We start from the raw sequence: 22,503 nt of genomic DNA on the forward strand, positions 1-22,503 counted from the left end.
ACCAATATATGCCCATTGTTGTTATAAAGGTCTTCTATATTGCACAGTTTATAAACAAAGGGACTGTGTCTAGATCTAGGGATATCACTGTCCCCCTTTACTCAGCCCTCATTAGGCCATTAACAGAATATAATGACCCCTTTGACATGTATCTTTTGAGACACATGCAACAACCAGAATGACCACAGAGATACCTTACTAAAAGGATACAAGGCTTACACTATACATGTCCTGCATGGACTGACTCAAAGCCCTGTCACTATACTTGGTATCCTACAGACTGCTAAGGGGTGGCCTGTATTTGGCATACAAGGAATCCTCTGACCCTTTATTGGTAGATTTACTACCAATCAGTAAGTCAAATGGCATCAGAAACACTCTGTATAAGTATCAATGCCTCTTCTGCAGCATCAACAGAATGGTTTGGAGGGACAAGTATATCTCACAGAGGATGTCACTGACTACCCAGCCACATAAAACAAAGTTAATCTCTGATCATATTCAAGTGCAACTTAGATCTATAGATGGAAAACATGGACAGAGGCACCTCGCAAATGTTTTATCCCATGCATTAGCCCCCTCAAACTATCAGTGCTATGATCCCAGTTATTCTCATTACGGGTAATATATAATTATTGATCATGGGATGGGTAAGGACAAACTGTAACCAAATGGGATGGGTTATTTTGAGCACAAGAAAAGTAAACTGACAACTAGACTAGTACTTACCTATGAACTTCTGAAACTATGAACGAATACCTGTGGCCCATGGCAACAGAGCATGTGCTGCAAGACTGTACTTTCATCCACAGGAGAAATCCATGTCATTACTTCTTTCAGTCAATTAAACTATTACATTCCCACTTTTTGTGCTTGCTGGATCGTGGATGAAAGGCGGCTGTTGGATCAGTCCCCTCACTATATATGTTATAATCACCACGAGGTTTCATTATGCAGTGCAGTGTCAGAGAACAGTGGCAAAGGTCAAAAGGATACCATGTTATCTAGTGGTACAGTAAGCTCATAAATAATACTGATGTCATCCTTACATTGGACAGTTTACTAGTTTCTGGAATTTTCTGTTCAGTTCTGCAAGACATAATGACAGTACATTAGGATAAGAGTCACATGCTACAGAGAGGATATTAGACTGGGAAAACACATTACAGAGAGATCCTTAGAATGCTAATTGCAGTGGGTAGGTTAGTCTGAGGGAGAACAAACAATGGGGAACAGCATGTCATGGATTAGACACCAAGCATAATACAGAGAGTACATTGTGTGTGGGGGTGAATAGCATACTATGGAAAGGACAGGACCAGGTTAGGGGAAAGCACGCAGCTGAAATTACATTAAGCCTGGGTGCAGCATGCTAACTACAAGGAGGACATTAGGTGTGGGAACAGCATATTACAGGAAGGATATCAAACTGGAGGACAGCATACCACAGAGAGGACACTAACCATATTACAGAAAGGATAAGATGCTAGGAACAGCCTAATACAGAGAAAGCACTTTTCTAAACATATTAAAGTGGAGAAATGATGCTGGATACAGCATACTGCAAAGCCACTGAAATGGTTAGGGGATTGGGGAGGGGCTTCGGGGTGACAAACACTTAATGAGTAGGGCATGTGCACACTGGAAAAAGGAACGGCGAATGAAAGAGATGCACTGCACAAGCAGGGGGAAGGTGGGAGAGATGGAACTGAAGAAAATGGACCAAGATGGAGGAATGCTGTATAGTAGGCAACTGAAAATGAGACATTTAGACTGACTTTAGGAAATATTTATTATTTCAAGGAGAGTGTGGTGGCAGGTTGGACTGCATTAGCAAGTGCAGAAGTAGAGTGTAGTGCAGACTGCGGAGGGCCTCAAAGATCTCTAGATCAGATAAAGGAGGGTCTCAAAGATCTCTGGATCAGGTAAAGGAGGGGAATGAGGCAAGGAAAGGAGAGAGGCAACACAACATACAGCAAGTTGTAATATACAAGTAGACACTAAACACCCCAGAGCTTTCCAAATCATCTTCTTCTTATGTGAACTTACTTGAGATTATGGGAGGCGGCAGCACAGCAAAGATACACATGAGGTTGTTGTCACAGGCTGTTATTAGGGTATCTTCATCCAGAAGCTATGCAAAAGATGAAACAGTACAAATCAGAGAAAGACAATCTGGGTACCTTTCAGATCACTTAATTTATTTTTAGAATTATCACCAGATCTTATAACCAATGATGCAGAGAATTCACTTACACTACTAGAAATAAGCATACAAAACAGTACTCAAGGCAAAAAAAAAAGTATGTATAGCAGCTGTTTTGATTATAAATCATGCACCACTGCATGACTCTGTTGTATCTGGCTTACTGATTCTAGAGTTATCACACTAGTGAAAAAAGTGCAGTTGTCTAAGTAAACTTTCAAAACAGTAGATGTTCTAATAGATCATGTTTGCAGTAGAGTGAGTTATGTGGGTCCCATCCCCGAAAACAGTCCAGGTTTTCAAAGCTTAAGGGCACCTTCCATGTGCTTTAATAGTTAAGTGTACCAGCAAAGCTCTGTATAAAAAGGCAGAATGCCAAAATCTTCAGAGCCTTCTTGCCTCAAGGACAGAGACAATATCCTTAAAAGGGAAAAATGCTTGGAAGCATAACACAAGAGTAACTATGTACACAAAAGTATGTACATCCACACCCTGGCAATACAAAAACACCAAAAGAAAGGGGACTGGAGGGAGAGTATGACTATTGCAACAGTGATCTATTAGAGCATCTACAGTTATGGTAGGTTTACTTAAACAACTGTAAAATATTCAACATCAGATCATTGTTGCAGTAGCCTTGGGTAAAGTACCATAACTTAGAAGCCCAAAAGGGGTTATAAAACCAAAAAGGGGAAGAAGTCAATTAAAAATATAGGATTTCCTGGAGAGGCAACCTAGCAAAGCCAATTTTTGGCCTGGAAAAGGAAACCAGTTTGGCATGAATGTATGTACAGAGGACCATGTCACTGCCTCTAGAATACTTTTGGAGTCCACTCCTTTCCAGAAGGCCACTGAAGAAACCAAAGTCCTAGTTAAATGAACCCTTACTCTGCCTGGAAGTGGCTAGTTATGGTGAGTATGGAGAGTATCTGAGATGTGGACATCCAGAGCATGAAGACTGTTTTCTCCCTTGTTTTTTGGATGAAAAAAGACAGGGAGTAATAGACAGTGGCAGCTCTGAGGTGGGGGGGGGGGTCACAGAGGCAAATGCCCCCTTTGTGAAACTATGTACTCCCTGAGTGTTCCAGTCATGAGAACTAGGAAAAATGCTCTCTTTTTCCATATGCACAGAGCTCACACAAACACAGAACAGATCTTCCACATATAGAGCTCACACCTGTACAAATTCCAAAGCGCTTTTTTCACGTACAGAGCTCATAGGTTCATAGGTTCATAGGATGTTACTAAGCTATTGACCCCAGGGGCTTTAGAAGCCTAGCTGTTAAATCCCAATATAATACTAGATGAGAGATATTCTCTATGCCCAAGGTTTTTCTAGCAAGGATTACCCATGTCCAGGAGAGAAGCTGGGGCAATCCCTGGCAGAAATCTACGGTTTCCCATCCAGTCATCCAGGTTATGCTTAAACGGGATCATGGAGGTGCTCAGTTTGATATGGATTGGAAGTCTACTCCAGAGGAGTGGCAACCTCTGAGAGATGTGTCTGTCTCTCCAGCAGGTCCTGTTTATGTCGCAGTTTAGAATGATGCCCCTGGAACAGGTGGCTCTAGTCCCATTTGACTTACAGATGTGCAGCATTTCCATTAGATTTGGATCAGAGATAACCCTGTAAACCAGACGTAATTCGCCACTAGGTAGTCTATAAGCTGCTGAATACAGTGACAATGCCTTCAGTCTGTCCATATAAGATGTGTTGGAGACCCTGAAATTTCTTAGATAGAAATCTCTGAGGTTTCTCAAGTTGCTGCAGGTGTCTGGTACAGTACATACCAAAGGGAGCATTATATTCAGTAATAGGCCTGAGGAGGAACAAGTACAGAAGATTTATAACTTCATTTGCTCTTGAGGCAATGCCTTTGCTATTAAGGTGAGCGATATAGAATGCCTTCATCGCCACATCAGACACATGGTGGCCAAAGCTGAGGTCACAGTCAACTTGTGTTCCCAGGTCTCTCACTACTGAATTGGTACTTAGGGTATTAATGTTTATTTTATATTAAGAAGAAACACTGTTTTTACTGAAGGGAATGATGATGCATTTTTTTAGCATTTAGTTTAAGACCATGGCTTTGGCACCAATCATTGGTCTGTGTAAGCCCCTTTTGAAGTATTCTGGCATCACTAGGGGATTCAGTGATAGTACCTAATTTGCAGTCATCTGCAAACTTGGTTAGCCACAGCCCCTCTGTTTTGGCCTGGATTACTGAGAAGGATATACCAACCAAGAGGGAGGCACAGCACTGACCCTTGTGGGACACCACTGGTGACAAGTCTGCTGGTACAGGTAAACTCTCCCACTTTGACTTAGTGTTGTTGATCTGTGAGCCAGTTTGCAACCCATCTAATATCGTAGGATTTCATATTCAACTGGAATAGTTTGTCAATGATGCCTGAATGTTAGATAATGGTGAAGGCCTTGGCCAAGTCAAGATAGGCTGTGTGCATGGCTTTTCCCTTGTCTATAGCTATGGTCACATTTGCAAAGAAGTCCACCAGGTTTAGCAGGCATGATCTGTCCTTGACAAAACCAAACTGGGATGGATCCAGGGTTTGGAGATCACCTATATCCTTATTTATGAGGTCCATGATGATTCATTCCATTGCCTTACAGATGAGACTGGTTAAATTTATGGGTGGCCGAGCCACCCTTGTGGAGGGGGATTAACAGTCACTGTTTTCCATTTAGTGGGGACAAAGCCAGTACTTGGGCTGTGGTTGAATAGAGTGCCTAATGGAGTCACTAGCTCTAGTTTTAGAACATTAAGAATGCAGCCTAGAATGCCATCTGGTCTCATGGAGGCTGTGTAATTAGCCTTGGAGAGAGCATTGATGAGTTGCTCTTTAGAGATGCAAGGAGGAGATGATGAAGACATGGATGAAATTTTTGTCAGACCTGTCTGCTAGCAGGTTTGCAATTTCCGCAGGGTCAGTGTGTGTGATGCCATCCACAATTAGTTCAGTACACATCTGAGTCCTACCTTTTAGGTTGCGGACATAGCTGAAGAAAGCCTTATGGTTACCTTGGCTATGGTTGCTAAGATTTTCTCATAGCTGCTCTTTGAAGACTTTATGAGTTATCTTATTTGCTTGTTTAGGATGAGGAGGGTGCTCTTCCAGTTCTGCGATCTCACGTTTGTATTTTTAGACTGCAGAGTCTTTCACTTATTGTATAATTTATTAATGCTAGACGTCCACCAGGATGGTTTGTTTTTTTCTTGAGGAACTTGCTTTAATCCTCACTGGCATGGTTGTGTTTATACATTTGTGTAGATGTTTATATAGGGCATCAGTGTATACCTTAATATAGCTGTCAATGTCATCTGTGGAAACTGGAGCTTGGAACTCAATTATACCTTCCCTTAGGAGAGTATCGTTAGCTTTGAAGTTTTTTAGCCTGACTTCTCCTTTGGGAAGTTCTGATGCTATTGCTATTTCAAAAATGACTGATTAAGGGCTGGATTTAACCAGTGCAGGGCCTACACTTGAGGCATTGCATCAGTCACTCATATTGGTGAGGACCAGGTCTAGAATATTGGAGCCCCTTGTGGGGTGGTGCACTATTTGTTCCAGGGCATTTGAGTTAACAAAGTCCAGGAACTTATGTGCAAGTGAGTTTGGGCATGTATAAGTTTCCCAATTAATGAAAGGATAGTTGAAGTCACCCATGACTAGGGTGTTAGGTTTTACCTTAATTGTCCCAAGTAGGTCTAAATAAACTAGGAGGGCATCTTGGTTTATGGAAGGGGACCTGTAACTGATGATGAGCTAAGGGGGGGGGTCTTACCCATGGTAATTTGGACTTGGAGTAGCTCCATAGAGTTTTCTTGTCTAACCAGTCTACAGATGTAATTATCTTTAATGAAGATAGAAACTCCACCTCCTTTGGTTCTTACACCTTCAATTTGCTGTCTGAAAGTGTGGAAGGCATTGCAGCCTAGCAAGGCCAGAATACTTTCTGTGGCCTTCAGCCAGGTTTCTGTGACTGTACAGATGTCAACATCTTCCAGGGAGAGGAGTGCTTCCAGAGAGTGCAGTTTCTGATTTAAACTCCTAGCATTTAGCAGTGTGACCCTTAGTTTCTTGGGGTTTGATATTTTCATGTCAGAAATTTTGTTGTTGTGACCTTGCCTCAAAATGCATTATGGGGGAGGCAAATGCCTTAGCCAGCAACTAAAAGCCTAGAGGTGCCAGGTGAAGACCATCTCTGGCAAAGCAGCATGGTCTATTCATTATGTCATCCCAGGCTGGATCCCTTTAGTATGACACCAGAAACTAAGCCAGTTACTGAAGTCAATCATTTTCAGTTTATATTGTGGTATCATCCTAGGCGACGGTAAAATGCTGCTAAAAGCTAGGGACATGCCTTCCTTTGACACATATTTAGAGAGCTCAGTCATGTCTCTCATCATATAGCCCAGAGAGGTGTGCCTCAAGTTGTTCACCAACATACGAAGGTTTATGTGTTGGGTGGATATTACAAATAGGAGTTGTGGTGTATGTGCTGACAACCTGTTTAGTGTTGCTGTTCTGGGCATGAGAGAGAAGTGATTCCAGACTCTTAGTGTAGGAGCATCTCTCGCAAATTGTACTTGAGTAATTTAGGTGTAAGGGGTTGTCAGTGTACATGAGGCAGCTGCTACACTGCAACAAAAACTCATGTTCACCAGACTGGCAGAAAAATCAGAGGGGAAACTGACAGTCCATAATGTGTGGATTGAACCTTGTATCTCAGCAGATAAGGAGAAAAAGATGGGGGTTTTAGGCAGGGAGCTATTTTAGGGTGACTAATCTATAGGATGTACAGTAGGAGTTCTATAAAAGAGGGGATCTATAGGGTCTGATGTTGATAGGTAAGAGGTAAAATCTCTGCTGTGTGGTTCACTGAACAGCCGAGAGCTATTCAAGGACTGCTCTGCTAGATAGCAGCTGCTTCTAAGGGAAAATACTTCTAATGTATTTATTTTATTTTACATTTGTTAACCGGGATAGTCCACTGGACACAGGTCCATTTTCAGTGGAGGCCCGGGGAGGAAAAGCTATACACACATGAATAACATGTAACAAAAAAACTACAAAGTTTACAAAGTATACTTAGATACAAAATGCAGTGATAGTAATATATTCATACACAGCAGTCACAATTAGTGAAAACAGAGAAATCTTACAGTAATTGTTTCATTAGTCTAAAGATATATATATATATATATATATATATATATATATATATATATATATATATATATATATAAAATGACCTCGATCATTGCTGGAGGGAGTCATGTATAAACCAACAACTTCTTAAAGGTTATTGAGGTCTAAACCATAACAATCTATTTTATTATATTGTATGTATTTCTACAGTAATAGAATACAGACCTATCTGTTACTCTTGAGCTGTGAGATGGTTATGTGACAATGGTGCATTTGCGTCTATAACTGCCAAGAGTTACCCACTCTGCTCAGTGGTGCATGATGGCATGCTACTTGAAAGCAAAAGCAAATCAGCTAATACAAAGAAACCAATGATAAAGCTCAAACTGAGCCCTGCACCAATGAAATAGCTCAAAATGAGCCCTGAAACAGTAACCTTCAATTAGATAGTCCTACTGTACAGTCCTGCCATGAGGGTACAAGGGAGCTTCTCCAAAAGAAGATGTCCTGACTTTTAGTGCTCTATCTACAAACAGCACTGAATTCAGCTGGTCTGAATCCAATCTATACTACGGTCAACAGAAGTGCAACAGAACAACAGAAAAAAGCAGGATAAGTATTTTTTTAATTAAATAAGCAACAGTGTAAAAACAGCACAGTTTTTCTTGAATTAATAGTAGCAGCAGAATAAAACAACAGAAACAGATCTTTTCTTAAATTAAGTAAAAGCAGCAGTTGGTGTGAAATACAGTCAAAGTGCAACAAATGCAGTAGTAAAATACAGTGCAAAGCAGCAAACAGTACAGTTTTTAAAGTACTGAAGTACAGTCACAGTATATAAGAGAAGTGCAAAGAAAAAATTCCTAGAGCCCTCTTGTGGGTTTCCCAGCTCAGAAAGACCAGGTAAACACCTACAGCCACTAGATGAATAATCCCAGTGCTCCTAATGTAAAAGCACAGTAAGAGACTGTCCTGAGTGAAGTACTACCCCAAACAAACCTAAAGATATGGCTAGAGCAGTGTACCTTAAACAGCTCATAAAAGTGTGATTTTTAAATAAAAGTACTTCACTTTGTATAAATGAGCCCAGAGTGAATCAATTGTACAGAATTTATAAAGGTACTAAAAACAAGATAAGCTGATTAATAAGCTCTCCAGTTAATAAAACTACATGCAGAAATCTCAAGTGTTTCCTCAACCTAGACAGATCAGGTTACCTTCCAGTACACTAGAAGGAAACTCCACTGACTTGATGAGAAAACAAGTGGTTGGTAGAGTGTACAAATACATTACTCTATCCAGCAGCTAGCTAGATAACAAATTCAGATGAAGTAAATCAGTACAATAGACAAGTAGTGGTGCTGCGGTAGCATTGTTGCCTCACAGCAAGACGTCCCGTTCGATTCTCAGCTAGAGCGTCTTCTGTGTGGAGGCATGCGTGAATGGGCATGCCTTCATTGAAGGTTGTGCGTCAGGGATGGTAACTCGGCACATAAAAAAAATCCAATACCAAACATTAGCGGACCGGAGTTCCGCTGTGGTGACCCCCTGACCCCTAAGCCAAAAGACACAACAACAACAAAAAAAAAAGACAAAAAGAGGCAAAATGCACTTTTTCAATATAAGCACTAGGAAAGGCATTCAAATAATTAAAATAAAAAAATCAAGATATCAGCAGCAGTATAGAAAGGGAGGAGCTTATTAAACGTAATTTACAGTAGGGGTGGGAAGCTTAGGATCACCATGTTTAAAAAGAAGACTGACAAATGTGAGGGTGGGTGATAACCCCTAGCAAGGACTCACCACCTTATGCAGACTTGAAATCATTCAGACAAAGACAAAGGCCCAGAATTTCACTTTGTATTTAAAGTATCACTCAGGAGACAATTCAAATTAATTGATGAAAAAAAAACATGTGAAATATGAGCCTAGATAATTTAAGTGTCTGTCTCTCACACAGAATAAAAATCACCAGGCTGTGCACATACAAATTCTGAAGCACTTGTTCAAGTAAAGAGCTCATGTGAGTACCAATTCCAAAGCACTTTTCCATGTACAGAAAGAACTCATGCACATACTAATTCCAAAGCAAGCAAGTTTTAAAAGGGAAGAACGGCACTTCAGGAGAGAACACTCTTACAAGGGAGAGGGAAAAACTACATGGTATGGGATTTTTTCCCACTGGTAAGACTTTGGTAGTGCAAAATGCTCAAGGCAGTATTATTTTTAAAACTAGAAATCTGGCTAAATGGGAGTCACACAATAGGCAAATGTGGAAGATGAAAGAATCAAACCCTGTAACCTGCTCACTATGAGCTTGGAGCCGTAATCCTCTATACCATCTGCCAGATCTTTCTTAAATTCTAATACTAAGTGATAATTTGGCAAAATTCAAGCCCCTTTAAACCCTGAGAACACTGCTGCCTACAAAGAACTGCTAACATGTTAACAGCTGCATAGATGCAACTGTACCCACCAGGAATAAGTACAGAACTAACTCAAAATAAAAATTCTCTCTCTCTCTTTTTGTTTTTGGTAAACTGGGAATTTCATAGTTTTCATTCTTAAGAAAATGTATGTCCATGCAACCTATTGTTATTCTGTTAATCTTCTAAGTAAATTAGGGTTGTCTTGCACTTAAAGCTCTGAGATGTCAATGGACTGTTTCCTGTAGTCAAAAGTGTACGGTTTGAGTCCTCCTACTTCCATTTGCCTCACTCAAACAGTACTCTTGGTTTACCCCTGAAAAGGGATACTTCCCTCAGTGGGTTTACTTGGTTACGAAACAGATAAAAAATAGTATTTAAAATGTATTCCTTTTAGGGTCCTTGCCCCCTCACCCCCCCTGAATTTTTTTTTACTTTATCCATATTCTTGAGCAAAGAAATTGAGAACTGTTTTGTTTTGTCCTGGTCCTTGTAAAATTTGTAGCTTTCCAGCATATTGTTGTCACTAAATAATGGATTTTCAGGTTTTTAATTCTTCATATCTTAATAATGTAAAACATGGTATTCTATCAACTTTTTAAGTATATAAGAGAAATATTTAAAAGCTGTCTCGATTTTATTTTTTTGTTTCTGATTCTTGAGCTAAGAAGTTGAAAGGGAAGAGGGGTGTTGCACTGTATGGTTGTGACATGAGCAAGCTGAGATACATTTCTGTGATATTATTTATGAATTTATTCATTCAGTGAATGTCAAGCAAATATCCAAGGCATATAGTTAATGCAAGTAGATGTAATTGGTGTGTGTGTGTGTGTGTGTGTGTGTGTGTGTGTGTGTGTGTGTGTGTGTGTGTGTGTGTGTGTGTGTGTGTGCACGCATGCGCTCGCGTGTGTGTATGTCTGTGTGTGTGTATGTGTGCACACTCGCGTGTGTGTGTGTGAGTCAAAGATCAGCAATGTAGTGAATAGAATGAAGTAATAATAAATGAGATGGGGATGAAGGCCAAAGTTATGAAAATAATTTACTTATTTTAATTTGTGTGTGTAAGACTTCCTGCTCTTTTTTTAACTGATGTTCAAGCCTCCAGTGTTTGAAGAGCTGGGCGTGGGGTAATAAGATATTAAAACTGACATAAATGTTTTGTCTTATAAATAGTGTAAACATTTACTCTGTAATCAAGTGACTGTTCTGGTGAGCAAAAGGAGAATGGGATATAAAAGACCTGGAAAAGCTCACGTAGACTCTGCCATAGACTGCTGACGGAAAGGTTATTTTGCTTTTCAGTTTATTGCTCTCTTGTCATTTGTATTGCTTTTATCTATTTTGTATAGACCGGCATATTTTCAATATACTGTGTTTTAATCATATTCTGTGCTCTATTGCATGTTTAATATAGGAAACAAACCACAATTGTGTCTCTCGTTAGTCAGACTCACATTTTCCCCACCCTTCCATCTTGGTATTGGGTTTTTAAACCCACTGTCTCTTTAGTTGCCTCCCCCTTATGTTAATTTGGCCACATAATTCCTTCCTCATCCTCATTCACTGGTTATTGTCAGTAAGCCCAAAATTATCATTTTGTGAAGTCACTCCCCTTCAGCTATTTACATTTATTGGCCATCCCACTGTATTCCATACAGCCAGAATACTAAGTGATTAGCCCCATCCAATCTATCTTGCTCTTTTACAATTAGTGTCTGTCCCGTTAGACTGCTACAACTTGAGTTACCCCTTTTTGTATCTAACTGCTTAGTGTACAATGCAATTATTAGGATATTAACTATTTTTTTCCATCTTACCCTTAAAATCTGCAAAATCTAGTCTAAGACCACCAATCATTGAAGAGCCCACATTCTGTCTCTCAGTAGTCATCTTGAGAGTAGTGCTTCTGTTTTGCTCCTGGTAAGAGAAAGAGCAAAGAAACATTATTTCTTGGAGACTGCTAATCACCAGAAAGCCTGATAGCTGCTTCGCACGTGCCAACTTGGAAGTTGTGCTACTGTTTTGTCCTGGTGAGGGAAGGAGTACAAGGTCATTCATTCCTGTCTCTGATTGGGCAATGAGGGACTGTGTGGGGGCAGCTGGGCAGTGAGGGTCTGTGTGGGGGCTTCCTCTGGTCTGGATACTGTTCAACAAGACCTGTGTCCTGCTTCTCATCTTGGGATTAGTGCTACTGTTTTGCTTCTGCTGAGAAAAGAAGCAAAAGGCATTATATCCCAGAAGTGTAAATCTGTGGTGAGACAAGCACTAGCAGTAGCCAGGAAGTAGCCAATTAGGTGAATCCTCACTATTGATCATTCTTGACAAAGCTACTTCATCTTTTCAGTAAATGCTGTTTGATTTGCTAATGTCTAACCTAACTTCACAACATCTCCCTAAATACTTCTTCAATAAATTGCCAGGGTCTACTTTGGTAGTTTTCCATCAAGTGTTTGGCAGTGCCCTTTAGAGACGCAGGCACCTTGAGCAGACATCTTTCATGTAAAACCACACTTGAAATTTTATCAGTACCTAAATCCACACAGGACAACTGCTTTGTCCCCAGAGTTGCAAACCAGATACCCCTGACTTTACTCTATATTCTCACTGCAACTGTCTAATCAATAAAAAAGGGTAATTTTTGCCATGGTTATGGACTTTCAAAGTGTCTCCATTACCAGCTTCATGGATATGGGCATCCTGAGATAATATAGAAATCGTCTCATGTTTATTGATAACCAGCTAATTCGTAAGCAAACTGATAAGGTGTGAGAGAGATGTATTTACAAAATGTCACTGGAGGCAAAGCTGTCACATAAAAGTATTCCTAATGTCATTGATGTTGACAGCATACCTCTTAACCTCTTAGTGTAAGAAATCTGGACAAAGCCTTAAATAATGGGGGGAGAAAGACCCAAAACTGGGGAAAGTTTTAAATATTGCCCTTCTAAACTTAGAAAGTTTCTAGAATAACAGGTTTTGCATTAGCATGCATTTTCTGAAACTCAAATTTGTGTCATTATTTAGTGACTTCAATCCTCAGTTATTTGCCAGAAAACAACACATTTTATGAGACACAGACTAAAATATGAGGCAAAAATCTGGACATTGTGTGAAACTCTGGACATTTGAGAGGTATGCTTGTCAGCAGTGCAAGGCTATAATGCCTTTGACACATTTGACAACCTACTACACATGCAGGGACTAAAGGTGGCGGTATTTTGATTTACATCAAAAATAAATATACCTCAAGGCTGGTCAAACAGGACAATGCACTTGAGCTTCTCCAAGTTCAAATGACCATGCACAAACTTTCATGCCACTTCCTTGCAAGCTATAGGTCCACCTCTATGACCCAGGAACCATAACACATATTTAAGCTTACTGGAAATACTTGCCATCCAATACCATATACGTGGTCAGATTTAATTTCCCCACTATTAAGTTTGAGTTATATACAACACCAAATGTGAAGGTACAGAGATTCTTGGATTTTGTAAATACAAACTCCTTGAACTAGATTGTCAATATGCCAATCGGGCATAATTGTACTGGATCTGGTCTTCTGTAATATGTGACAGCACTGTACACCCCCAGTATAATGTCTCTTTGGTATGGTCTGACCATAAGGTAGTTTCCTTTGAAGTAAAAATAAAACCAAGAACCCCAGCTAACCCTGGAACATTCAGAAACTTCTCTAAGGCTACTACTAAGTGATAATTTGGCAATTTCTGTTCACAGAAACCCTACACCAAAGACAAATTTGAAGCAAATTTGGCCTCCCAGGAAAAGTTCAAACACAAGGCATTCCTTAGCTATGTCCGCAGCCTCAAAGGCAATACACAATTGTGTGCAGAGCTCATTGTTTATACAGCCACATATACTCAGCTAGAAGATATAGCAAACCTATAGGCAGAAAAATTCAGCTCTAACTTTACCCCTCTCTCCCCTCAGCCTCCCTTCAGAAAATACCGTCAAATATAACTCCCCCTACTATCACTAGGAAACAGGTCCTCAATGCTCTCTCTAAGGCCATGAAGGATCTGTATTCCCATGTCGACAGGGCTGTTCATCAAACACCCTTACGTCGACACATACACACTGGAATAACAATGTCTCAAATGTCCACAAAAGAAAATTTTTTCCAAGGAAAAAAATTGCTGGGCCAACAGTCAACAAAACAAACTGACTGACAAAATGAAGTGGGGGCTTTGCCCCCCACTCCCCTACTTAAATATACCAACTACAAGATCACTCTAGAGTGGAGGAAACGGCAAATTCCTGACAACGGCCAAGTGATTTTTTTCCCTGTGAAAAAAATTGCTTTTCTGGCTGTTTGAGATATTGGTATTCTGGTGTATATGTGACGACGTAAGGGTGTTCGATGAATGTTTCATTTCCCAAGTACCTGCTTGTAAATGTTTCATCGCCCAAGCTCCTGCTTATACTTAACATGGGTACCAGAACTTGTCAGAGATTTGGGATGCATGGCTAAGCTTAAAAAGGCTATAGTGGTTTTTAGCCTACTACACACCGATGAACCTATTAACTATAAACAGTTTAACTATGGTGTGAGCTTCCTTTCTAGTTCTTAGTACATGCGTCACATTTTATCTGTGTTCCACATTGTGCAAGATAGTGTAATATTTAACTATTTCTGTAGTTTCTTTAATTATTTTGCTTGCTTGTGTTGTGGTATGGCATTCATGATATTGCAAGCCTGATCTTACAAATATTGCCTGATTGCTTTATGCTGACTGGATTGGGATTTTTTTTTGAGGGGGTATTGCTTGGCTTGCCCATCTGGGGCTTTGGATTTTTTCAACTTGAGTTGTTTATTTCTCCCCAGAGTCTCTAATGTTTGAAGCACTGGGTATGTGGTAAAACAAGTAAAATAACATTTTAACAGTGCCGTGAGCTCCTGCTTAGTTGTTAGCAAATATTTCTCATTTGGCCCATTTGTTATACTTTATGAGCGATAGTGTAATGTTGCATATTTTGAAGATGGAAAGTTGACCATGGTTGCAGTTTCTTTAATTTTTTGTTTGTTGGTGATGTAGATGTTAGGGGAAATGTTAAATCATAATAAAGTGTCTGAAAGTGAAAAAGTCTTTGCTTAAGAACTTAAGGATATGTGGTTTTAGTTATTTTAATCATTAAAACTACAGAGATGGCCATGGTAGTGCAGCGGTTACCACTGTCGTCTCACAGCAAGAGGTTCTCTGGTTTGATTCTTGGCTGGGGTGCCTTCTGTGTGGAGTCTGCATGTCCTTCCTGTGGACATGTGGGTTTTCTTTGGGTGCTGTGGTTTCCTCCCACATTCCAAAGACATGCAATGAGTGAATTGGACACATTAAATTGGCCATGGGTGACAGTGTGTGTGTGAGTGAGTGGTACGAATGAACTACCACAGCAGGGTTAGCCACCTGGCAGTGTAAACTTTGGCTCTAGATGATTGTCACTGTGGAAGTGACACCCTGTCCCCATGGGGAAAGGGGTCGGGGATGGATGAATGGATTAAAACTACAAATTTTTAAAGTCTTCTGTTGAGACTTGTTCGTAGACAGTTATAATAACATTCTAAAAATCATAGCTGCATCATTTAAAATCTCGCACGTCTCAAAAAATAAATCCTGGAATGGACTATTGTGACCAGATATTCCCTGTGGAGTGCTACCCATACCTCTCAACTGTCCCTTTTTTGCAGAATGTTCCAGATTTTGCATCAAATTTTTGTCCTGTCTCTCATAACTTTTTTGATTTTCTGGCAATTTACTTATGATTGCATTTGGTCAGTAACGCCAGTTATTATGGTTTTATGTTTTTTACTTAAAAAAGCATATTGATGCAAAATTTATTTTATTAAATTTTTAAGTGAAATAGAGTAACATAAAATATTGTTCACAGTTTTAAAGTCCCCTGGGCCCTGTATTTTTGGCTTTGTCCAGTATTCTTGACCAAATAAGATGAGAGGTATGGTGCTACACCAGAACATTCAGACCTAAATTATTTCTATTAGCGTTATTTCAACAAGCCAGAAACAGAGTGCTAGGTAGGTCATTTTACTGCATTGCATGGTACAGTTTGTCTTTTAGTGCTAATTTCCTAGTGGGGGGGCTGGAATACTAAAATGTTTATTTGTAGTCTTGGTAGCCATACAGGAAGCATACTCACCTTTGATGCTGAAGGCTGTTGGGTTCTATTTACATGCCAGGTACTTGGACTGATTTTGCAATACTGACACTGAATTGTGGCATAAGGGGGGGGGGTGTTGCAATAGTAAGTGTACTGTCCTTTGGATGAGAGGTTAACCTGAGGCCCCATCTTCCTGAGTTGGCGATAGCCTAGGTAGATGTAAAAGATCCAGTGGCACTTATCAAAAAGAGTAGAAGTTTCCCAGTCTCCCCTGAAAAGAAGCCATTGCCTTAGTGAGACTAAAACTCTCAATAAAAAGCATGTATGAATAAATAGCTTAAAAGCTAATTATGGTTGCCACGGTATATCAGTTATGTCATTATTATCCTTGTAGTCTGATTATTTTAATGCATCAGAATTATTAGGTGGTTATGGCTATTATATCTCAGTGAAACTGCCACTGTAAAGTGATCTTGGAGGCTTTTTTTTTTCCAGAATCCACTTCAAGCCCCTTTATACATGTCATGCTAGACATAAGAAAATCATTTTTTAACTTCCATGTAAATAGAATTCTTTGAGTGTGTGTGTCACAGGCATGATGCACAGCTTTTGGCACCTATTTTCGTTTTCACTTTTTTGCTTGAATTATTTTGATTTGTGTACTCAGATAAATTCTTACCTCTTTAGCAGTAGTTATAAATGCTGAACACAATAAACAAACTGAACTGCATGTTTTAAGACTTCCAATTTTTAGTCCAAGTGCTGAAAGACTCTCTCCCACATTCTTCCTGAGGTGCTAAAACTGCCATTGTAATCCAGGAGTTGTTAACTGACAACTTTTGCTTCAAATTCAAAAAACTTTTACCAGACGTTTAAACTACTTTGCTATTCACCAGTGTATGCAGTGGGATGATGTGTGTTTTATCTTGAACACTGGTGAAATACGCTGTATTAATTTGAAAATATTTTACTTACAATGCAGCACAGAACAAAATAAGTCCAATTTTTTGTTATTGAATTTGGGTTGATATTTTTTCTCTTTCTTCTGAAGCACAAATGTCTTTGTGAATAATATTTTCCCATCTCTTTTAGATCAGTAGTTACACCCTTGGCTTGTTACACTGTAGCATATCACACTCCATGCAAACCATAATCCTTGAACATGACAAATTAATATTTTTTCCGTGTTGTGAACATTACCAGGATTTGTAAGAGTATGGCATTCACTGCTTTTCATAGAGAAATGGCCTTTCATTTATTAACAATGGATTATATGTGAGCCAACATGTATAATAGTTTCCATATTTTATTGGTATAGAGTTTCAGTGTTTTTTTTTCTCATGTCCTACCTGCCCCAGCAACTAGCTATCATGCCCCTATTGTACCCCAGCAAAAAAGGAGCCTGGAGCTGCTACTGTTAATAGACTGGTTCAAGGAAAACTTTGAGACTACTTAGGCATAAAAGAAGGATTAGTTCTCAAAGCAAACAGATCCATGTAGAAAATGAGGTAGCACTGACTCACCATTAAGAGCTTTTAATTCAAAAACTCATCCAGTAGAAGTCGGAACAATGAGAAAAACAGCGTTCCATGTTAGAGCCTCATATCTGCTCAATGAGCTGGATGAAATGGAGACACAGCAAACATTTCAAGTGCCAAGTTAAGATCCCAAAGAAGAGCCTTCTATTTCCTAGGTGGTGAGATATGTAGAACCCTTCACTTGAGGATGGGTAAAAAGGGGAGATCCAAGGGCAGACAAGCCAAAATGGCCACTAAATGAACCTTGAAAGAGGAGTAAGTAAGGCCAGAGAACAGTAACTCACAATAACTCACACAAATAATCAAAAATCAGAGGCCAGAGAACAATAGTCTTTCGGCTTTTCCCAGTTAGGGGTCGCCACAGCGGAACTCCGGTCCGCTAATGATTGGCAGTAGATTTTTACGTTCTGGCTTGCCGGGCCTAACGCACAACCTTCAACGAAGGAACGCCCATTCATGCATGTCACCACAGAAGACGCACTAACTGAGAATCGAACGGGCAACGTCTAACTGTGAGGCAACAATGCTACCGCAGCACCACCCACACAAATAATCAAAAATCACAGGTAGGTAGGTCTCAAAAGGGTCCTGCTGCTTGGGACAGCACAATTATTTCCTAGTAGAAGCTTTTTATTTATTTATTTATTTGTTTGTTTACATTTGTTGACCGGGAGAGTCCGAGTGGACACAGGTCTGTTTTCAGCGGAGGCCCGGGGAGAAAAGCTCCACATTAAGCATTACTTACATTATACAGTTAAAAAACATAGCATTTAAAATACAGACATTAGTCCAGCTGAGGACGTAAGACAAGAATAAAACATAGATTTAAAATTGTTCTATGTTCTACAGCTGTTTTACAATATGGTGACATATACCAAACATGGTTACCTTTAATACCTAATGCACATCTCAGAAAAAAGAATACCTAAAAGTTATTAAAATTCTATTAGGCAGGCAGTCAAACTTACAGTTTTCAGGTTGTAGTATATTAAACAACTCCTGTCTTGTGCAAGTAAATCCACTATGTGAGGATGCCTGTGGTAATTGCTCTTGGCCAGTTTCAAAAGAAGGAGGAACAGCTATTGCCTGCAGAGCCATAGCTATCTCATTTGGCATCCAGTGAGGCTTCTTAGTTGAAGTACCCTTCAACACTAGGTTGAGGAGCAAAAAAGATAATGTTCTTTCTAAAATCTGACACTTCTGTGCTAACGGGAGCTCCAGGACCTACCTCCCAAGGCCCTCATGCTCTATGTCAGAGCAAAGAAAAGTCACATGTATGATCAGGCACTCACTCCTCCTTCACAGTCTACTGTCGTATACATTTATGTGTGCAGAAAAAAAAATAAAAAAAATGGATCTGCCAATTGCACCTTCTAGTATATTGTACCCTGGGATGCTGTCCACTCACTCTATACTATCTGTACTTCTAGTTGCCTGATCAAAAGAGAGTCATCACTATAATCTTTGAAGTGTCCTTCTGTATCTTTACCTACAATATCAACGGAAAGGGAAGAATCACCTAAAGCCATATTTTATGGCATCAAGTAGCCAGCCCTGCCACAGCATGCAGACTGTGATCCATGTTCTCCTATTCAGAGGATACTGCACACCACAGTAGAAGCCTAACGTGGTTGGTCTATACAAATCTTCCCCCTATAGGGCACATGCAAGTCTATGCTGCCTACAGCTCCATTCATTGGAGAGCTGTAAAACACTAAGTATGTTCAGAGATGGGAGGAACCCCACAGTTTCAGTAACTCGAAATTGTGAACGGGAAGTGTAAAAAATTAGATTTAGGGTTTTACTTACCTTTTTGTAGGGGGCTGGATCCCCCTGTACTGTTCCTTCCTTAATGTGCAGGTTTCATGACCAGACTTCAGTGGAGGAATGGAAAGTGTCCCATTGTGCGCTTATGCATATAGCGTACAAAGGTACATTTCCATCACCTTTGCTGTAGTGCGATCTCGGAGTTGGTATATTTAAGTAGGGGGGTTTGTGGGGGGTGCAGTGGGGCCGCAATTAGAAAAAGTGTTTTTTTTTTTTTACTTTCCTTTTGTGCCCCCTCACAATTTCGAGTATATAAATACTCGAGATTTTGGGCTCGGGCTTATGAGTTTCGAGTATTCATATATTCGATCTTGTGAAGGGGAACCGTATATAGAGATTTACCTTGTGCTTTACCAACCTACACCACTTACATGATTTCCTACCTTACTGCACGAGAATGTATAACTATATAAGGATGGCAAAGCATTGCCTAGAGTCTTTTTTATCTATATGAGTGTTTCATTTTAAGGGTAACTGTTAAACATGCCAGAGGGCATATAAATCCCTGGAGCCATTGCAGGTCTAACAGCTGCTATAGAAATTACTGTATTTTATATACTGCTATACTTCTGAGCCAACAATACCCAAGAGATATAATACACTGTGTGATATACTATAAAATTATATTAAAAACTTGTTTTACTGGGTGGTGGAGGACATGCAAGCCAAGCATCTTTGCACTTTACTTTTTTCCCTACAACTTAGAAAGCAGAAGACCATTTGCATGGCACAGTAGCCAGAAGGAGTGACTGAATGTCTATCAGTCTAGTGAGTTTCCTCTGAACAACATCTGTATGGATATGCTTTTGAAGTAGCTATATTTTATTTATTTACCATGAGCTACTTGAAAACAGTACAATATATTCCAGTGCATGCAAAAAGGATGAAAATAAAAGCAATACAAGTTGTTTGTTATTACAAATCACACTCCATTGCAACTCCAGAAAAAGTCAAAACTGAAGCTGTTTTGTTGCCATAACAACCACAGACGACTAGATGCTGTTATATATCAAAGGACGAACAGCACTTATGGGAAAATTAATGCCTTTTAATAGCCTAGATAGTTGTTCAAGAAAGTTATGCTTTTGGATTCATGAGTCTCTCTTCAGGATTTAATAAGAAATTAATGAAAATGCAATGATTCAAACTCTTGCATGTTGAATATATATATATATATATATATATATATATATATATATATATATCTATGTATGGATCTAGGACTATTGAATGAAAGTTCAATAGTCGAATCCACAATCATCGAACACACTTTAACTAAAGCGTTTTCACGAAAAAGCGCTTTCGTTAAAGTGTGTTTAAAAAAATAAAATAAAACATTACTTTTATGTTTTTGCAGGGGGACAAGCCCCCCTGCACCCCACACACCCCCCTACTTAAATATTCTCACTCCAAGGTCACACTTCGGTGGGGAAAAGGGAATTTTCCCTTATCCCCACTGTAGTGCGATCTCCAAAAACAGGCATACTTACACGAAAGTGCCATTTGGTGAAAAGCCCTTTTCGCGCAAGTATGCTCGTCCAAATCTGTTTCAGTTATGTTGCCGTTCGGTGATCCATACATATATATATATATATATATATATGTGTGTGTGTCTGTGTGTGTGTGTGTGTATATATATATATATATATATACATATATTTGTTTGTGTCTTTCGGCTTTTCCCGGTTAGGGGTCGCCACAGCAGAACTCCGGTCCGCTAATGACTGGCAGTTGATTTTTACGTACCGGCTTGCCAGGCCTGATGCACAACTTTCAATGAAGGTAAACCCATTCACGCATGTCTCCACGCAGAAGATGCTCTAGCTGAGAATCGAACCGGACAGCATCTTACTGTGAGGCGACAACGCTACCGCAGCACCACCACCGCAAGAGAGGAAAGTGATATATTTTTTCACATAAAAATCATTCTTTAATATACTTTGGATCTAGACATGCATTCTGCCTTTAAAGCATAATTATGCTTGTTTCTTTAGATATATATATATATATATATATGTATGTATATATATATATATATATATATATATATATATATATCCTTTAAAGCATAATTATGCTTGTTTCTTTATATAAATATATATATATATATATATATATATATATATATATATATATATATATATATATATATATATATATATATGCCTTTAAAGCATAATTATGCTTGTTTCTTTATATATAAATATATATATATATATATATATATATATATATATATATGAAGAAACAAGCATAATTATCCTTTAAAGGCAGAATGCATGTCTAGATCCAAAGTATATTAAAGAATGATTTTGCTGTGAAAAAGTATATCACTTTCCTCTCCTACATTTCAAACAAAGTCATAAATTTATCATTGATTTAAAAATAAAATCTGCAGCATTTTTTTTCTCTTAGAATGTTAGTAGATTGCTTTCAGTTTTGTTCTTTACAGCTGAAATTGGTTAAACTGATGTTTCACAAGGGTTTAACTGGCGAGAGTATATTGTTGAAAACATACTAAAGATTATACAGAACATTTGGACGGTGTGCAAATGTCATCTTTCATAATGTTTTCTGAGAAGAATGTGGAGATTGTTTAGATTAAGGCATGCCATTTTGTTTTGCACAGCTGTGGGCATGTCCTTCTTGAGAGGCAGGCTGATTTTGAAGCTACTGCTGAGAATACACTTTAATCCTTTATCTGTGTGAAGCAAAATAGTGAATGCCTTATTCATTCTGAACAATTACTGAAGTGTTAACATATCATTGCCAGAGCTAACATACTCCTGCAAGAGACCATGCTCTAAATGAATGCACTTTTCCAGGTGTTAAAGCTTCTCCCAGCATTAAAGTTGTATATGAATACTGGTTAACAATGAAGCCTATAGTAACAGTGCCTGAAATTGCCATTTATGCTGTGAAAAATGTATACGATTACAAAGGTCATGTTCATGTTTCTAAGGCAATTTAGGGCATCTACTCCTGCCAGCCAAAATTTGAAAAGTCACCTGCAGAGCCAAGAATCTATTAGGAACAGTCCTTTTAAAATCAATCAGAACAAGGCCATGCAAAACACTACTTTTTGACCATCTTTGAGATATACAGTCCCAGGAAATGCTATACTGCAGGTCAGCCTAGCTTAAAGAAAAACGTTTTGTTAAGGCACTTCTTACATACTCGCAATTACTCTTTGTGGCAGGCA

At 39.1% G+C, this 22,503-nt stretch overlaps 1 protein-coding gene across 1 annotated transcript in view; it reads right to left on the reverse strand.

Moving 5' to 3' along the window:
- Window positions 1-22,503, reverse strand: part of LOC122792425 (protein disulfide-isomerase A6-like) — a 907,246-nt gene that overhangs the window by 221,982 nt on the left and 662,761 nt on the right. The window contains exon 9 of the mRNA XM_044060214.1: window positions 2,050-2,134. Within this exon, the coding sequence (XP_043916149.1) occupies window positions 2,050-2,134 (85 nt within the window). The remainder of the gene's footprint in view (window positions 1-2,049; window positions 2,135-22,503) is intronic.

This window comes from Protopterus annectens, chromosome 1.part2 (genome assembly GCF_019279795.1).
Source record: "Protopterus annectens isolate FY-2018-M chromosome 1.part2, PAN1.0, whole genome shotgun sequence".
Taxonomy (NCBI): domain Eukaryota; kingdom Metazoa; phylum Chordata; order Ceratodontiformes; family Protopteridae; genus Protopterus; species Protopterus annectens.